This window comes from Cnephaeus nilssonii (genome assembly GCF_951640355.1).
Source record: "Cnephaeus nilssonii genome assembly, chromosome: 18".
Classification (NCBI taxonomy): domain Eukaryota; kingdom Metazoa; phylum Chordata; class Mammalia; order Chiroptera; family Vespertilionidae; genus Cnephaeus; species Cnephaeus nilssonii.
The window spans coordinates 45,545,414-45,564,373 of NC_137089.1; the positions used below are offsets into that span (position 1 = coordinate 45,545,414).

General features: G+C 56.3%; 1 protein-coding gene across 10 annotated transcripts in view; it reads right to left on the minus strand.

Moving 5' to 3' along the window:
- Positions 1-18,960, minus strand: part of MTSS1 (MTSS I-BAR domain containing 1) — a 144,596-nt gene that overhangs the window by 5,462 nt on the left and 120,174 nt on the right. For 5 of the 10 annotated variants that reach the window (XM_079796142.1, XM_079796139.1, XM_079796137.1 and 2 more), the window contains exons 7-11: positions 9,811-9,968; positions 8,700-8,807; positions 6,944-7,041; positions 5,221-5,431; positions 769-963 (exon numbers count right to left, since the gene is read on the minus strand). In XM_079796142.1, coding sequence (XP_079652268.1) covers positions 769-963; positions 5,221-5,431; positions 6,944-7,041; positions 8,700-8,807; positions 9,811-9,968 — 770 coding nt within the window. Of the gene's footprint in view, positions 1-768; positions 964-1,767; positions 1,888-5,220; positions 5,432-6,943; positions 7,042-8,699; positions 8,808-9,810; positions 9,969-16,389; positions 18,476-18,960 lie in introns of those variants that run through there. The other 5 variants (XM_079796146.1, XM_079796138.1, XM_079796143.1 and 2 more) reach the window with 3 other exon arrangements.

The window sequence follows — 18,960 nt, forward strand, 5'->3', positions numbered from 1 at the left end:
AGGAACTGCAGCCACTCCCCCAGAGGCTGACCCTCCACTAGGAAAGCTGGGCCCCAAAAGGCACCTCAGGATGTGTCCTGAGGCCCTCACAGTGGAACGAAGGCGCCCGGGGCCAGCTGGGAGGTTTTGGAGGGGTCTCAGGGGTCCACACCACGTGTGAGGGATGAAGTTAAGACCTGCTCAAAATTGGGGCCCTCCTCTCAAAATAAAGCAGAATATCCTCGGGCATCCGCTGGGCTTTTGCTTTTATATTAAAGCACACACGTTTTAATATAAAACAATGGAGACTAAAAATCAAGTCTGTGTGTACTTTGATAAGCCAAAACATATTTTGGGTTATGATGTTATCACCATGTCCCAGTAAGGGCCTGGGGGCGGGGGGGCGGTCTGCGGAACGTGGGGGACAGACCCTCCCAGCCCTGATAACGGGCACTCTCAGGTGGCCCCGGAGGGCCAAACTGGGACTTGGACCTTGGAACTGACGCCTCTGCAGGTCACATCTGTGTCTGCTACCCAATGGGGTTAACTCATGCTTAGTAACGGAGCCTCTCCAGTCTCAGCTCCTGATGGACTTGTCTGTCTCGAAGCTGCCTGCCACTCTGGCTCTCCCGGTGGGGATTTACTTGGGGAGAGGCGTTATGGGGAAGAAGGCAGAGTGTGAAAGGAAGGGGAGAGGGGATAATCAGGGTGAGGTTGGTGGGACAGAAGGAGGTGAGCACAGAGGCCATGAGAGAGAGGAGAGGAGGGGCGGAGGGAGGAGACACAAACCTTCCAGCTAGGGATCTGAGATGACGGGAACATGCCGGGCCCAATGGTGTAATAATGAGCGTAGTCTGGAAGGTGGACAGAGGTGACCCGAGGGAGCAGGCGGGAGGCAGGCAGGCAATGAGGGAAAAGGCTTGCCCCCACGGGCCCCACATGGGACTCACTTGATAAACTATAGTGAGTAAACCCGTTAGACAACTGGAAACGAAACAAAAAAGGGGAGGAAAAGGAAAAAAATTAATATAACAGGACGAGTGTGGAGATACAAGATGGCATTGACATTCAATGAGAGGAAGCCCTGGACTTCTATCAACAAGCACGGCCTGGTGCTCATGGGCGAGCCAGGACGCAGGCAGGAGCGGGTGCAGAGCGCACGTCCGTTTCCTCGACCCCGAGCCCGTGTTCAGGGGAGGAAATCCCGCCCCTCTCTCTGGGGACAGCGGGGAAACGGACCGTCTCCTTCACCTGTGGCTCGCAATGGCTTCTGAGTATTAACTCACACAACATCCTTTCATAGTGCTCATCTCATTTGGCAAACTTAAAAACCCCAAGTGTCTTCCTCTGAATCTGTTCGTTGTAGGTTTCGGAAATCATCACACCGTTTGTTCAGAAGCAGATCCAGGTCGGGGTGAACGGGGTGGTTTGCGAACTGAAAGGCGGGAAAGCACGTGGCCCCTGACGCAGTGAAATGTCACGCCCTGCGGTGCGGTGGCCGGGAGGTCAGACAGGCGGGTGGGATGCTGGGGAGGGGAGGGGGTGAGCACACGCTGCTCTGGGACGAAGCCTTCACACCTCCGAGTTCCCCATAGCCCGACTCCCTCGGGACGCCTCACGGTCATTGTTTAGGAGCCAGACACCCCTCACGGGAAAGCCCTCAGCCTCATCCCGCCCCCAAGCTCTCGGTGTGGATTTTGAGTTTCCAGGTTCCTGTGCCTGTGGCAGGAGCAGCGGGCGGGGAGGGCGGGAGGAGCGGGGCCGTGGTGGCGGACCCCGGTCGGTCACCTTCTCTGTGGAGGCCCAGGCGCCCATGGTGGAGCCTGAGCTGACCGAAGTGGGCGAGCTGCACTCGCTCACTGACTGGCAGGTTTCGGAGGCTTCCGAGGAGGCCGAGCTGGACGAGTTCTGCAGCCGGGGAGGGACCACACGAGGGGACCCAGGGAATCCAGGCCACACGCCACCAAAAAGTAACGGTGAGTAAAAAATAAAGACGGGGGTGGGGAAAAGCACGCACAGAGAGAGAGACAGACATATACACACAGGAAAGGAAGGATGAGAGAAGCAGAGCGTTAGGGTTATTCTTTCCCCAGCTGCACCCACACACAGGCCCTCGAGCCCTTGAAAAGAAGCGTGAGACCCACCAAGGTCCGGACCACAGACTAAGCGCCCAGGACCCTGACTTGCGTGTCGTCCTGAACTGGCACATGGCAGGTGCTCGAATCACTGAGTGGATGAGTGGCAACGACCATCTCCTCCATGGGCACTGGGTCCCCTGGGAGCGCACTGGGCCCATCCAGGTATTTGCTTTAGCTTTTTATTTGTTAGCTGCCATCTCTGGCTCATACCATGTGCTTAAATCAGCCCAGCCCTGCCCGGCCAGGGTGGCTCAGTGGTTAAATGTCGAACGATGAACCAGGAGGTCATGGTTCGATTTCCCAACAGGGCACATACGCCTGGGTTTCAGGTTCGATCCCCAGTAGGGGGCGTGCAGGAGGCAGCCAATAGATGATTCTCATTATTGATGTTTTTTTTCTCTCTCTCCCCTTCCTTCCTCTCTGAAATCAATAAATATATATATTTAAAAGAAATCAATAAAAACACATTTAATAAATAAATAAATAAGTAAATAAGCCAGCCAGCCCAGCCCCATCGGGTCTACTATTACTTTCCCAGAAGTGCTCCTGTATTCATTCAGTCTAGGTCACCCCTCCCACCGGCCAAAGAAAGGTTCCTGCAAAGGGGCAGAGCACTAGCGTTCCCATCCCGCAAGGGCAAGGGACCCAGAGGACACCCCGCACATGCAGGGGGCTCCGTGCAGCCAAAGCCGCGCCCCGAGCTCCGTGTCTGGTTAGCAGTCGGGACCGGAGTCTGAAGGTTTGGATTTAAGTGACGTTTCTGCCACTTGTCAGTCAAGGAATCATGGGCTTAATCTCTCTAACCGTTTCCAACTTTAGAATGGGGATCAGCTGTGTCTAACGGATGGAGACAAAGCGAGGTTTTAGGTGCGTGTGTGCCTATGGGCAGTGCTTAGCCAGGTGTGGAGAGCCAGTTCACTGGATGCACCAGGACTGTTCATCTTGGTTCCCCGATTCAAGCGTGTGCGGCTTGAACAGGTCATGCTGCTTTGGACTTCTCATTTTTCCTACAGAACCTCTTGCTTTGACAGCCTCAGCGGCCCTAGGACCAGACCCTCGCCACCAGCAGGGGCCCACTCCTGGGCACACGGGTGAAGGCACACGTAAACAGAGCAGAGCTGAGGGAAGTGGGGCAACTCGGAACACCTTCTTTCACTCGGCATTTGTGTCTGCGGGGGGGGGGGGGGGGGGCGGTGTGCGGGGCGGTGGGGGGAGGGAGGGGGCTGAGTGGAGAAGCGAAGGGCTCTAACCCCTTAGGTGCGCTCCTCTCTCCCTCCCCAAATGAAGACACTATTACTGCCCTCAGGACATTGCATCCTGGGGCCTGTGATTTGTGCAATTTCCCCTCTCCCTTATAATTATAAGTAGCAGTAGTGCCTTTTTAAAAAAATAGATTTTTCTAGTAAATTCTGCAGCGCCCTGAGGAAAGGCCCTAAAGCTGCTGGCCCCCACATCTCGGGCACCGGCTGAGGTTTAAGTGAGTCCCACACGCCACCCCTGCCTCCCTGAGCCCCACACGCGGTCTGACAGGGAGGCTGAGGCACACGGCCCCCCTTCTTTAGAAACGGGTGTCAGTGCGCAAGACTGGGCTAGTCTGTCAGTGATTAAACACAAAGAATTATGCTGCACAACGAATAGCTTTGAGGAATTGCAAAATCCTGCTTTCCCTCCAGGCACTCAGCTCGGCGTGGGGGACACGTGGTGGGGCGGACGGACGGGCAGACAGAGACACCGTGGAGACCAGGCCGCCGCCCAGTCGGACAAGCACAGGAGAACTGGGAGCCGCAGCTCTCAGCCCAGAGCGTTTGCTGGAAATGGAGTCTCTCCCAGGAAGACAGGCCCGAGTCTCCTGGGACAGCAGAAACGACCTGCCCAGGGGGCCAGGGGCTGGGGGTCACCAGGTCAGACACGTCAGGCAGGCCCCACGCACCGCAGCGGCTTCCTCTACACAAAGGGTCCCCCACGCACTCTCCCAGGGGCGCCCCAGGGCTGAGGTGGAGCAGGCGTTAGAAAGCCTTTTCCCAGGTCTCCGGTCCGCAACCTGCAGGTCAGTAAGGCATTCGGGCGGGTCACCTACAGCCCCGAGCCTCCGTTTCCACAAAACGGGGGTCACGACAGCCTACGTGGTTGCTGGAAGGACTACGCAGCAAACCAGAGACGGCCAGTGCCTGCCGGGCCAGCGGGAACGTGGGTAACAAGACAAGCACGTGACGATCTGAGTCCACAGCATCTCGGACCAAAGGCTGCGTATGGCTCAGCTCAGAATGGACCGGACGGGCCGAGCCCACCAGGCCAGGCCGATGCACGGTGGGCCTTCCCCCTTCCCGGTCTCTGTCGTGCTGCTTACTGAGTGTGAGGCCAGACACTGGCACCAGGGGAGCGGGGCGGGGCGGGGGGGGGGGGGCGCAGGTGGGTGTTGCGATGCCTGCCCAGCTCCTGCCCGCTGCTCCGGCGGGACCCCTGGCTGGGCTGGCTGGCCTGCGCAGCCCGCTGAGGTGGGAGAGATCTGACACCCCCCTTCCCCCAGAAGCAAAGTGCCGACAGGATGTGCTGCGAGGGCTGTGCTGAGCGGTTCTCATTCTCAGCATAAACCGGTACCCGGAGCCCGAGTGACAGGGTTCCGGCACCGCCCCACGGCAGGATCTCCGAGAACGGAGAGGGGGAGGCAGCTTTCAGGGACTGAAGGCAATCCACGCTAAGCCGTTTGCTTCTGAGAATAAACAGTGAACAGGATGTCGAGAAATTACACAGCCCCTCTGGGCGTGCTGTCCGCATTCCATTTCCTGTGCCATGCCCGTCAGCTACGGCACCGCGCTAAGCGGGCACTCAGAGGGCTGCCGGGGAGCCAAACCCCTCTGAAGGCTACGCACTCAGGTGCGGGAACTCCCCCACCAACGTGGGACCCACCGTCCCACCAGGGACATCGGCTGCCAGCCCACCACCTAGTCCCCTCCCTTTGGGGGAACACCACATGTAAAGGGAAGACGTTAAACCGGCTTTCCTGCATCTGCACAGAGGCCTGGCCAAGCCAAGGGCTCCGGCCATCGATGGTGGTCTGGGCGCCAGGCGTGGCAGCTGCTCCCGGAGCCGAGGGCACCCTTACCTGGGTGGGGGCCTCGGGCGGCATGGGGGACGGTGACTTGGACTGGAAGGCGTCCTGGGATATGAAGCCCGAGTCGTGCGAGGACACGCTGGACAGCCGCACGGGCGCCTGCTGGGCCAGGTTGGAGCTGCGGCAGCGGTAGTGGGAGCTGGGCGAGTGCGAGTGCGAGCCGCTGGAGCGCGAGTCGCTGCTGTTCACGCTGTTCAGGCTGCTGCGGGGCCAAGCAGAGGGCGGGGGTGAGAGGGGCCAGGAAACGGGGGGGCGGGGGGCAGGGGGGACAACATAATGCAATGGGCTCTGCCTCGGAGCAGCAGCACAAGCTGTGAGATGTTTCCAAAGCGCCACTTCAGTAGGCTCCCGAACAAGCCCCTCTTCACGAGCCCAGGGGCAAAGCGCGCTGCCGAGGAGACTCGGTTCTCTGATGGGCGGTGTGACGAGGCGTCTGGGCATGGTGGCCTGTGAGTCTACAAAGCCAGGTCCTGCCCAATTCTGCCCTGTCCTCGACCAGCAAGCCAGGGGACCTGGTGCCTGTGGCACGAGAAGAGACGAGGCCGATCGTCTCTGCCGTCCGCCAGCAGGAACCAGGCCCCGTAGCGAACCAGGAAGGCGTCAGGGTGCCTTGGATGGGATATGCAAGGGTCACCCTTGGCTGGGCCATCTGGGTCCGGGAGACCAAGGTCATCCAGCCGACCGCTGCTGTGGTGGTGCAGGCGCCCACGGGCCTGTCAGGGTGATCTATCCTCAGTGTGAGAGTGTCCGTGCTGCATGAACAAAGCTGGTGCTTTAACGAATGGCTCTACCCTGATCATGGGCGTCTCGGTTAAAATATCTGTGGGCCTGGCGTTAACCGTCCCTCTGGCAGGACGCAGGCAGCTTTCAGCGGCTGAAGGCAATCCAGGCTAAGCCGTTTGCTTCTGAGAATAAACAGTGAACAGGATGTCGAGAAATTACACACCCCCTCTGGGCGTGCTGTCCGCATTCCATTTCCAGTCGTAAGAAATGTGCTCTACCATCTATACCAACTCAGGGTGTGAAAACCAGAACGCCGAACAGTCCCCGGTCCAAGCAAGCAGAGCTGCCACCCACAGGCCGCAAGCTGAGGGATGAAATAAACAGCCCAGCCTGAGGATCGAGGGTGTGGTTCCTGCTCCTAACCCGGAAAGATTCCTGTCGAACTGTGACGCTAAGAAGGCGGTCAGGCACCGCGGCTGTTCCACACTACGATGACTTGGCGTGACAGTCCTGACAGGTACATGGGGCATGCTGGGAGAAGTCGCGGCTGCAGGGATGGCAATGCTCACGAGGCTGGCTTTCCACGCCCAGCCCCAGGCAGGGGCACCTGGGGGCTGGCGGGGAAGCCGGACAATGCCCTCCGGCCGGCTCATCTTGGACATCAGTGCACCACGGCTGTCTCCTGAGACTAACACGGTAAGCCAGCCGGCGTGGCTCAGTGGTTGAGCATCAGTCTTTGAACCAGGAAGTCACAGTTAGATTCCTGGTCAGGGCACATGCCTGGGTTGTGGGCTCAGTCCCCGGTGTGGTGTGGGGCGTGCAGGAGGCAGCCGATCAATGATTCTCTCTCATCATTGATGTTTCTCTCTCTCTCTCTCTCCCTCTCCCTTCCTCTCTCAAGTCAATAAAAATGTATTTTTAAAAAATGTTTAAAAGAATAAGAAAAAAGAAGAACTGTCCTCCGAGCAGGGCGGAGCCTGGCTTCTCTTACCTGCAGACACTTGACTTGCGGGACATGGTGGTGCTGGGGGATGAGGGCGGCGTCTGGTACGACCAACTGTAGTCAGAGCCTTTCAGGTCCAAGATCACCTACGGGGACAGAGCCAGGCGGGTCAGCGAGGTGCTGAGAAGGGAAGCCTTATCCGCCACATCTTAAAACCCGTAACATCAAAGTGCTGCTGCCATCGAGGGGTGGGGATTATACACTACCAATTAACGTCCCAATCCTCTTTCTGAGGCAAGCAACAATATAATTAATGGTGGGGGGCTGAAATATCAGTAAAAAAGAGGGAGGGAGGGAGACGTACGGTGACAGATCAACACTTTACAAGAGCCATTTGCACCCACGGCGAGAACTGGCAGGGTTTTCGTCCTAAAGCACCAGACCACAGTGGTCTCGGGGTTCGCTGGTCCTGCATTTTGGCCGTTAGAGCTCCAGCGGTCCCTCGAGCCCTGTTTGCCAGGATTCGCTATTGTAGAACGTGACAGAGTCAAGAGCAAACCAGTTCTTTCACAGCTACTTCTACGTCCGTCTCCCCCACTTGATAGCTACTGGAGTGTAAGGTCTACCTTTTGTTCATACGGCAGGTGCTCTATAAATGTCTATTTACTGAGAGAGAATGCATGCTGAGGTCTCAGAAGAGAAATTTCATAGACTATAAGCTCTCCAATTTGCCTCTGAGCTGGCTCTCCAAGGGGACGACAAGAATTCGATACAAAGGCCAAAAGCCACGATGTCATTCATCCGCTGCTCCCCAGATATGTCTCCTCCCACTTGGTCTCATGCCACGGACACCAGGTCCCCACCACGGTGGCTAAATAAATCCCCAGGAGGGGGTGGACAGGAAGCAGCCGATTGATGCTGCTCCCATCAATGTTTCTCTCCCTCTTCCTTCCTCTCTCATCAATAAAAATATATTTTATATAAAGAAAAAATAAGCCTATTTGACTGTTCATCTCACGGCCACTCCTTGGTATGCAGCTTGGCCAGTGGGTCACCCAATCCCCCGGGAGCTTGTTTAAAGCACAGGTGACTGGGTCCCCACCCCCAGAGCTGGGCCGCTTGATCCAGTGTGAATGTCACAGGAACCAATTAATAAGCACCAAAAACCAAGAGAGACCCTCATGCATTACTTAATTAGAATGGCTCAAATGATGGCCAAGATACACACATGTCATGAGTGTATTTCTAGAGGGTAGAGGGACACAGAGGCTAAGAGCACAGGCTCTGGCCCATCCGGCGTGGCTCCGTGATTGAGGGTCGACCTGTGGACCAGGAGGTCAGGGTTCAATTCCCAGTCAGGGCACATGCCCGGGTGTGGGCTCCATCCCCAGTGTGGGGCGTGCAGGAGGCAGCCAATCAATGATTCTCTCTCTCATTGATGTTTCCATCTCTCTCCCTCTCCCTTCCTGTCTGAAATCAATAGAAATATGTTTTTTAAGGAGCACAGGCTCTGGAAACTGACTGCTTGGTTCAAATCTCAGTCCTGCCACCCACGAGCTGGGTGAACTGGCTCAGGCACTGTTCCCAGCGCCGAGTGTCCTCTGTAAGAGGGGCCCCTGGGGAAGATGAGCCGAGGAAGGCCGCGTCCCGAGCACACACAGGGCTCTGCACGGCTGGCGGAGAGGGCGCTGTGACCTCACTGTGAAGCATGACTGTGACTCGGTGGGATCGTGCCTCCCGGGACCCTCAGGACCCGGAAGCGCCGCTCTCCGGGCTGCTCCCCGAGCGCCTGCAGCACGCCTACCTGCTCACTGGAGGAGGGCAGCTTGTGGGGGTCCATGGTCAGGCTCTTGAGGTCTTCAGATATGGTCTGCAGGTGCGTGATCTCCCCCAGCATGGAGATTTCCTCTTCCTGCGGGGCAGGGGTGCGCAGCACGTCATCCAGGGGGTCCACGTCATCGTCCCGCCCGACCGCCTTCATTAGGGTCCCTGGCTGACCCTCTCGACTTTTCAGGAGAGGCCCCGGGGACTGGGACATCTTTGCTGAAGGCACTCCCAGCCTCTCTTTTGGGAAAAGGAGATCTGCCACCATCGGGGCGGGCTGCGTGCCGCGGACGGGGGTGCACCAAGGCCACAGCGAACCCGCAGGTCTGCCTCGCAGGGTCTGGGCTGCAGGCCGCTGGATGGGCTGCCGGTGTCTTCTCACAGGTCTGCCCCCGGCCCTCCAGTTTACTGTAAACACGAGCCTGTGTGGCCCTGGCCAGTGTTCCTCGTGAGTTGGGATACCCCATGCACCCAAAGGTCACCTGTCCGATTCCCAGTCGGGGCACATGCCCGGGCTGTGGGCTCAATCCCCAGGAGGGGGTGTATAGGAAGCAGCCGATTGATGCTGCTCACATTAATGTTTCTCTCTCTCCCTCTCCCTTCCTCGTTAAGTTTAGTCAATAAAAATATATTTTATAAAAAACACACAAGCCTATTTGACTTGTTGAGGCTCTGCCCCTATTAATCTCACGGCCACTCCTTGGTATGCAGCTTGGCCAGGGGGTCACCCAATCCCCCGGGAGCTTGTTTAAAGCACAGGTGACTGGGTCCGCACCCCCAGAGCTGGGCCTGAGAATGCGCATTTCTAACCAGTTCCCAGGTGACGCTGCTGGCCTGGGGAACACACTTTGAGAACCACTCTGCCAGGCTGTCTTGACTCGGGGAGACAAAGTAAGCGCAGCAACTGGTGCTCCGAACAGAAGAGCTGTGGGCCGTGGGCCAGCAGCTACGTGCACAGAAGTCCTGGTCCCTCCTATGGTGACTCCCGGCGCCCAGCAGGTGCCCAGGGCCTCAGCATGGCGGCTAAGTAAGAAGGAGGGCGTCTCCTCCCAGCGGGCACCCTGGGCCTCCTGCAACTCCCCCGAACTCACGATCACGGGCCGCAGCATCGAGATGAAGGTGCAGAACCGGCCACGCTCTTCGATCAGCGCCTTGCGGACGGCCTGCTTCTCGGTCTCCTCCAGCAGGAGGTACTTGTCGTTGACGTCCTGGAGCGCGCTGTCCAACTGCGGCTGGATGTCACCCCTCCCTGTGAACGACAGGGCCAGCGGCTGCTGAAAGCTCCGGGACGACCGGCCTCTTCCCCGGGGTGCTGGGGTGGAACCCACACTTCTCCCAGACTCCACGGTTATGAGGTTATACCCCGAGAGCACTTAAAGTGGCTGCTGTTCTGGGCCAGCCATTTCCAGGTCCCAGTGATCCTGGCTCATTCCTGGGAGGAGGGTTTCCGGGGTGGCGACTCCCGACTTGCCCTCTTGCCTCGGGCAGCCCCTCAGAGGCCTCTGCCACCAAAACCCTGGGACACGGCAGCCAGACGAATTCCCTCCCCTGAGCACAGTCTGAACAGGCTGAGGGGTGAACCAGGCGAGGGCCTGTGCATGTCCCCCAAAATGGGCAGAGCTGGCTCTGCTGGGCCAACCTCCATCAAAGAGCCTCTGTTTGCCCAGGGGTTTGTCCCGGCAGCAGGGCGGCCAGCGTCAGCCCGGCTCTGCGGCCCGGCTCCCTGGCAGCCAGCTGGGCTCCCAGGGGAAGCTCTCACTGCGCCTCCTGTGAAACAAGCCCGTGACCAAGGGGTCTCAGCCCGTCTGCCGGCGAGAAACTGAAGGTGGTATCGATGCGGAGCTGGGTCCGTGTCCAGCCAGGTCCACAGACCCCACTACGGAGGCAACCGTTTCTAGAGTTTAAAACAGGGTGTTAACCTTTGAAACAATTCCAGAATGTGGTCGGCAAACTGTCTTTATAAATGAAGTTTTATCAGAACACAGCCCCGCCCCGTCATTTACACAGTGACGAGGCCCGCTCCTCCGTGACAGACTTCACCACCGGGCCCTTGAGGACAAGTCTGCTGCCCCAGAAGATAAACGGGGACAAGGTGCCCCGGGGAGGCAGGCAGCCACCCCCACACTGCCCTGGCCGCTGGACCGCGGGCTCCTGAACTCTCAGTGGGCAGGGAGCCTACGCGGGCACCCTGCACCAGCTCCGGAGCTCGCCGGGGGGCAGGGCTCCCTCAGGACACACAGCCACGGGCTCCGGGAGGGAAGCCGGGGTCGTCACCCCTGTGAGAGCTGTGGCTTTCCTCGTCTCCTATTCAAGTGCTGGCTGCGCACCTGAAGCCACGCACGCACCGGAAACCACCCCCGTGCAGGGAAGCCCTGGAAGGCTGCCCACGTTCCCGCTCTCCCGCAACCTGCAGCGCGGGCCGACCTCGGGCCCCGCTGGGAGAGCCGCGGGACTCAGGGCTGGTCTAGGCCTTCCGCCCGCCCGCCTCGGAGTCTCTTCCTGATGCTCCTGCCCACGACACACGGAGGCTGCAGACCCGGTCAGCTGCTCCTCCTTCCGTGGAGGAGGGGGGGGGGGGGAGGAAATAGACTGAAAGGCTAATGCTTGACCAACCCGCCTGCACGTGCTTTGATCACGGCAGCACATCTTGTGTTCTCGGCCTATAACGGTAAGAAACTGGAAAAGGTACCCTAACTGGTTTGGCTCAGTGGATAGAGCGTCGGCCTGCGGACTAAAGGGTCCCAGGTTCGATTCCGGTCAAGGGCATGTACCTTGGTTGCGGGCACATCCCCAGTAGGGAGTGTGCAGGAGGCAGCTGATCAATGTTTCTCTCTCATCTATGTTTCTAACTCTCTATCCCTCTCCAGTCCTCTCTATAAAAAATCAATAAAATATTAAAAAAAGAAAAGAAAAAAGAAACTGGAAAAGGTGTATCTTTTCTTCCTTCCATGAGTTAGAAGGCACAGGTCTGTGTGTAATGAGTAGAACTGAGTTTTTAAAATATACTTACAGCGAAAAGCAAAGGGACCAGAACCAAGTGTTATCTAATCTCATGAACAGAAATCTAAAGGATTCGATAATTATAGAAGACTTACTTTAAATAGGCACGGTTATAATTAAAGGACTTTCAAGCTGCGGTGTTCTAAACTAGGTGTAATCTGTCAAGGTTGTAATTATAGCTGCAGTGAGTACACCCTACTCAGGATGTATCGGAACCTGAACACAACGTTTACCGCTTAACTTCACCGACACGACGTGGAACCACGTTTATGAAAAGCAGCCGTGGAGGAGTGACGCCACGCCCCAGGCGGACGCACTGGCCTTCAGACGCCGCGGTCTCTGCAGGCCCACAAGTCAGGGTGGGAGTGTGGGGCGCCTGTTCGTTCCCCGGCAGCAGCGCCCGGCACCTCCGCACGCGTCCCGCCGCTCCAGCTCCCGCCCACACGGACTCTGTCCTCTCCTTCCGCCTGTCGCCACCCTCACTGGACGGCTGCAAGGGCCCCTCCTATGTCACCCTGACTGCGTTCAGGTCGGCAGCTCCGATTCCTTTAAAAATGCAAGTATTATCACTTCTTGTCAACAGCTCCTGTTTTGTTCAAGAAAAGCCCAATGTCCTTAACACGGCCTGCCTGCCAGGCATGCATGGTCAGCCGGTCCACTCAGGGCCTCGAGCTCATTATCCCCTCCCTCCCCTCTCCCCTTCCCATCCACCTTCACAGACGCTCTCCCTCCTCCCCACCTGCCTGGCCTGCTCACCCTGCAGGTCTCCATCCTTGAGGCAAACCCTCCTCAAACTCTCTCCCGAGATTAGGATTCGGCCACGTGAGCTCAGAAGTTCCTTTTATGCAACGTTCACGACACTCCCCAGTATGACTAGTAAGTCCACCTTCCTCTCTCTAGTTCTCTGAGCGACATCGGTCCCCCCACGGATCCCGTACCCTCTGGCCCAGCACACCTGCCTGCGGATGAAGGAGGCGTGGTAGAACAGCTCCCTCTGTGTTTGCTCACCGTCCTCCATTGCCTCGGCCTTAAATGGACTGAGACCATAAAACTAGCAAATTCCAGGCCAGCCGAGCAGCCAAAAGAAGGGAGGGGCGCCTCCCATGGGCTTTGCCGATAAAATTCCTGTTATTGGCCCGGCCTGTGCAGTCTGAGCCCTCTCGGTCTTGAGAATGTTCCCCCTCTGCCAGTTTCCAGGTCTCGGTGCTGCTGGAGAATCCCGAGGCACGAAAGCCAGGAGCCCTCTGCTCCCAGGGGAAGTCACATGATTCTTCTTTTCCCAAGAAATGTTCCTGGGGCAATGCCCTACGAATGGGCGGGCGCCAGGGCACGGCTCCCTGAGAGGAAGGGGGTTTGCCGGCTGTCTGTTAATTAAGTAGGGAGAGTTCATAAACCTTCCTGGAGTAGAATGAAGATCCCATATCTTCCCATCATTTGCTCTGTATTTCCTTTAATCCTATATAATAAAAGGCTAATATGCAAATCTACCGAACGGCTGAACGACCGGTTGCTATGACACACGCTGATCACCAAAGGGCAGATGCTCAACACAGAAGCTGCCCCCTGGTGGTCAGTGTGCTCCCGCAGGGGGAGCACTGCTCAGCCAGAAGCCAGGCTCATGGCTGGCGAGCGCAGCGGTGGTGGTGGGTGCCTCCCCCGCCTCCACAGCAGCGCTAAGGATGTCTAACTGCAGGCGGGGAGCAGCCTAAGTCGTCAGTCGGACATCCCCCGAGGGCTCCCGGACTGCTAGAGGGCTCAGGTCGGGCTGAGGGCTCCCTGCCGAGTGCACAAATTTCATGCACCGGGCCTCTAGTTTTTACATAAATGTTCAAGGCAGGAATTAATACCTCCTTTGAACAGAGGGGAAAACTAAGACTGAGGGAGGCAAAGTGTCTGGCACAGGGCCACCGAGCTGGGGATGAGCCCGGCCAGACCCCAACCCTCAGTCTTTCTTGTTCAGAGGCCCCCTTCACGCTCACAGCAAACATGCCGGGAGCTGAGTGGCCCACGTCCGCCCGCGACAGCCCAATTAAAAAGCCAGTCGGAGCCATCAGCGTGAGGTGGGACCTCCAGTCTCTCCCCACACACTGCAGCCCTCACCTGAGCCTCGCGCTGGACCAGGCAGACCCAGGCTCAGGGGGAGGGCTTCCCGCAGAGAACAAACCCAGGCCACACCGGCCAAGATCGCTGTCAGGAAACATCCAAAGCCATTTGTCTTCCCGAGACGGATGTCTGAGGAAGCCGCGAGAACCCCACAAAATGACTTCCATCTGCCCTGACACAGCACTGTATTTCACTCTAACAGGCCCCTTCCCACATCTTTGCACCTCACAAATCAAGCCGTGTCCTACAATCAACGGCATGTCGCCAGTTTAACCAGCAGGGGCTTCTTTTTCGTGGTTTAGAAAATAATGGTGCATCTTACAGTGGATGGCATCTTCGAGCTGGTGACAAATGGGATATAAATACAGACACGGGCATGCAGGGTGAGCTGGAGATTCGATTCTGGAATGAAAAGTTCCCTTTTCCAACGGAAGGCGGCTCCCATTATCCCTCTATAGGTCTCTCCAATGTCCGGCAACAGTACTGGACTGATTGCCCAAAGTGAAAAGGAAGATAGACTGGAGGCTTTTGACTTAAAAATTTTCAAGCTCAATTTGTTATTCTGTCAACACGCTGGGCCTGTTTCTCCTCATCTGTGCGCTGGGGACAGCAGTGAGTCCCCAGAGCTCATATGGCTCCGGAGGCCACACAACCTCATTCCTACGAAGCACTCGGCACGCGGTGGGCACTGGGTGAGCGTCAGCGCCATCGGGGGCCACACGGCGTCCCTGGCACCTCAGCAGGGGGAGGATGGAGGGCACGGTGGGTTTTTAAAAAAATGAGCATTCAGTTCGAAGCCCCATAATCCTTCCCCTAACGGTAGGCATTTCGTCGAGATTCGCTGGTCCTGAGCGAGCAGCTGTCCGTCAAAGCAGACTGACACGAGACAGCTCGGAGAACCACAGAAACCACCCCACGGCGACCTGTGGCTCACACGGAGCATCCACGTCACCTCCTGTCACCGGGAAGGCTCCTCCTCTGTGGTTAGAGAACACTCCCACCCTCCACCCGGTCGCCGGACCCAGAAACCCACTCCCCCTTCCACTCCCCCTTCCACTTACTTTCTCCCAAACAGCTCTCGAACCCGATCACCTCCCCATCCCTGCGCCCTGGCCACGGGCACCTCTCACCTGAACAAAAGCCACTCGCTAACGAGGTGTCCAGTTGGGCCACTATCTATCTAACCCAAATAGACACCGTCTATCTAATCCAAATGGACACCATCACAGCGGAACTTTCTAGAAACCAGGAAGTCTTCAAGGGCTTCAACACTGTCCCGAAAGTCAAGTCTTTCCTGATCAGGTCCCTGCTCACCTCCGCCTAGCCCTGCACCTGGGAGACAGAAGCCATTCGCCCCTGTGCCAGGTCTCCAGCTACAGCACGACCTCCCAGCGGCCCTCAGCAACGGGCTGGGGGCACAGGGAATGGGGGCGATGGCTGGGGGCGTCTTTTGGGGGTGATGCAAGTGCTCTGAAATTAGGTGGTGGGATTGGCTGCACAACGCTGTGAACGCACTAAAGCGCCAGCATGTACACGTCCAATGGTCAAGGCTACGGTACGTGAAATCTATCCCAATGAGCACGGAGCACGCGCCTCACCGCCCTCCCGAGGGACCCTCAGCATGGCCGCGCTGTTTCCCCGCACAGCGTGAGGCCTGGGAGGACCGTCCTTCGTCAAGCTGGGGAAGCAGCAGCCCGACGTCACCATGAGGGGAAGTCGAGGCAGAGCTGTGCCCCCACCGGTCAGGGGAGACCCGTGTGGCTCGGGTTCGTCGTCGTCGGTGACAGAATCCCACCCAATCCCCGCTTGGGAGCTGCTCAGCGCGAAGGCTCAGACACGCGGACACCTCGCAGGCCGGCCTTCCGAGACAGACGGACAGCCCCGAGACGCCCAAGAGCAACTTGAAGGTTTAGTAGCAAAATCACCCGCAGGATGAGGTCCGACATTCAATCAAGAAGAATCATTCTGATTATTGGATTTGAGCATCTGAGACCTCTGAAGTGAGCATTTCCACAAACTCTGCTGAAATAAGAAATACTTTGGTTTTGATTTTCTTTTTTTATGAATTCTAAGTTTTGGGACAGAACTTTCTAGTTCTGGGAAGACAAAGTAAATGATACTTTGCCATATTAATACAACCAAATCTGATTTGGAAATTACTGTAGGGGAGTTACTGAATGTGGCTCTACAGGTTTCGTTTGTGGTATAAACACACACACACACACACATATGTATTCTTAGATACATATGTATGTATAAGTGTTTATTTCCTGGGGCAAGGAGGGTTTAAATCACTCTGTATTTCTTCTTTCCATGAGTCTAAACTGGATTATGTTGATTCAAAAGCGCTTTGAATGTCGTGCTAATCCATTAAAGTGCCAAACAAGGAAGGAAGGAAGTGATCGCACACACGCACACACCATTTCCTTAAAGGCACGGAGAATTACGTAGGCACCGCTGATTGTTCTGAGCTGGAAGGAGAGCGTGGGCCACTGGCAGAGGCCTGGACAAGCCCACAGCGAGGACCATACCGTGACCAGCCCCCGGAGGTTGGATGGTAGACTTACCGAGAACTTCCACTGGCGGGGGACACACGGTGACAAAGTGCAGGATACACAATTGACACAAAAAGGAAAATCATACCGTCAAAGTGGTATTCGAGCAGCAGTCTTACCTCCCTTTCGCGTGTCCAACCATCCACAGCAGCCACCGGATTTTACCACAGGAGGCAACCACCCCCCCAAGACCGCACAGCCACGCGCCCTGCCCTGACCCACTGATGTTCTTCCCTCCTCCTCTCCACAGAAGCCCGCCCAGCTAGGAATCATCAGCCCGGGCCACACAGCAAGGTTCTTCAGAAGAGGGAGGAAGACTATATTCCCAAAGAAGCCAATGAAGATGCTTGACCAAGAAACCCTTTCAAGTGTAACGTGTTGTAACGTGAAGAGTCACTAGGAAAAACCTATGACACGAAGTTTGAGCTGGGGTGGAAATGAAAAAAAATAATTAAAGAATTAAAAATTGTAGTATAAATATAGACAAGTAATATGCTAGTCTGGAATTCTGTGAGTATGTATATACTACTAATTTTGCAGCTGCTGCTGATAAATGACAGATGCGACTATTTAAATGTCAGGCTCAAGGGTGAGCGTATTACAACGTTCCGGGTCTCTCAAAAACACCTGGTGTGAATCTCAGAGGCATCACAACACTTCGTAAGCGAAGAGGCCAGGTAGCTGCCCCTGAAGGAGACTTAGCGGATGGAGAGGCTCAGGGGAACTTCAGCTAACCAGACCCAACGAACTGGGAGCCTCAGATAACCGGATTTCTCCCGGCCCGAAACGCACAGCATTCCTAGTCCATTCTCGGGTCACTGGAGCACCCCGTCACACACGTCCACCCAGAATGACGAGTCTGGTCCCTCATCGAAGGCTCCATTCACCCCGGAAACACACAAGTATCAACACTTGGTAAAAATAATGCTCATATATATTAGAAAAAACAGTTGTTTATGAAGGAAAGACGTAAAAAACTTTTTTCTGGAGTAACTAGAAAATCATCCAGAACATTCCAAGCTACTGATCCGATTTGGCTGTAGATGTAAGCACGTCACCTCGGCCACCTAATCTGGAGGGGATATGGGGCCTGAGACCCCCAGCTATGTGGCGGGGACGGAAAGACGGCTGCTTCAGGCCACAGCCTCCATCCTCTCAACCTTCAGGCCCACGGGCCCCGAGAAACCGCACACTAAGTGCCAGTTATTCCCAAGTCCCGGGACCAGAGCATCCCTTCGCGTCCCACAGGCCAGCCCCGAGGCCCCCGAATCTTTCTACCGGGCGCCTCGCTGGGAAGCGCGCCAGCCTCCCAGGGCAACCTGACCAGTGCCCACAAGTCTAACGCCAGAAACTTCTCTTCATGCTGCACTGCCGTCAACCTATCAGGCTTCCCTGTCGGTCCAACTGCGCTCACTGGATGCACCAGCACCTTGGAGTGGCAGCCTCCATGCAGAATTCGGATAAAAGGATTATCGTTGCAGCCAAGAGCTTAAGGCTCTGAAAAGAGATGTTGGGAAGAGCAAAGGGAAAAGAGCTACTTTTTCGTACCTCATCCTTTTCGCCGGCTCCCGCGCCTTTGCCAAGCCATCAGCGTCTTCCCTGGACCCTCCCTCTAAACCAGGCGTCCTCAAACTACGGCCCGCGGGCCACATGCGGGTGTTTTTGCCGTTTTGTTTTTTTACTTCAAAATAAGATATGTGCAGTGTGCATAGGAATTTGTTCATAGTTTTTTTTAAACTATAGTCCGGCCCTCCAACGGTCTGAGGGACAGTGAACTGGCCCCGTTTAAAAAGTTTGAGGACCCCTGCTCTAAACCCATCATCTCTCCTCTCTCCCAGCCGCCACGCTGTCAGGTAGGTGGAGACGAGCTCCCCATGTTTCCCAGCCTGCACTTCCATGGAACCTCGGATTCAATGGACTTGGTGGCAGCATTATTTACAAACTTTCACCTCCGGACGTGCTAAAATGCTACTGGTCACAAACCTTACTGCTTGTTGACCACTTGCTCCCAGGGGCCCTCGCTGGATAGAAGGTCGTTATGAGAAGCAACCAGACCAGGAAAACACACCCAGAAGGAACAACTGGGGCCAACACTAACCAAAAACCTGACCATGGGTGGAAATCCTGCTGCCACTATCTTGAAACGGTCTAAAATACATATATATATGTATTTTAGACCGTTTCAAGATATGTATTTTAGACCGTTTCAAGATATATGTATGGAGAGAGAGAGAGAGAGAGAGAGAGAGAGAGAGAGCGCGCGCACGAGCCAGGGTCATAACATTCAAAATGACTGTAGACTCAACCAAACACCAGGCTGCACATGCAGCAGGAGATCAGGCTGAACTGCTGACCTCTTGGAGAGAGAGAGAGGCAGGGCTGATGGCAGCGGCAGCAGCCAAGCCTCTCTCTCCCAAAGGTCAGCAGTTCAGCCTGCTCCCAGCAGCCTGGGGCAGCTGCTGATCAGCCCCACCTCTATGATCAGGCCCAGAGATAGGCCCGAGGATGCTGATTGGCATAGAAACCAACCAATCAGAACCAAATCTGGGTGAATAGCAAGGAGCCAATGGCTGCCTAGGATGT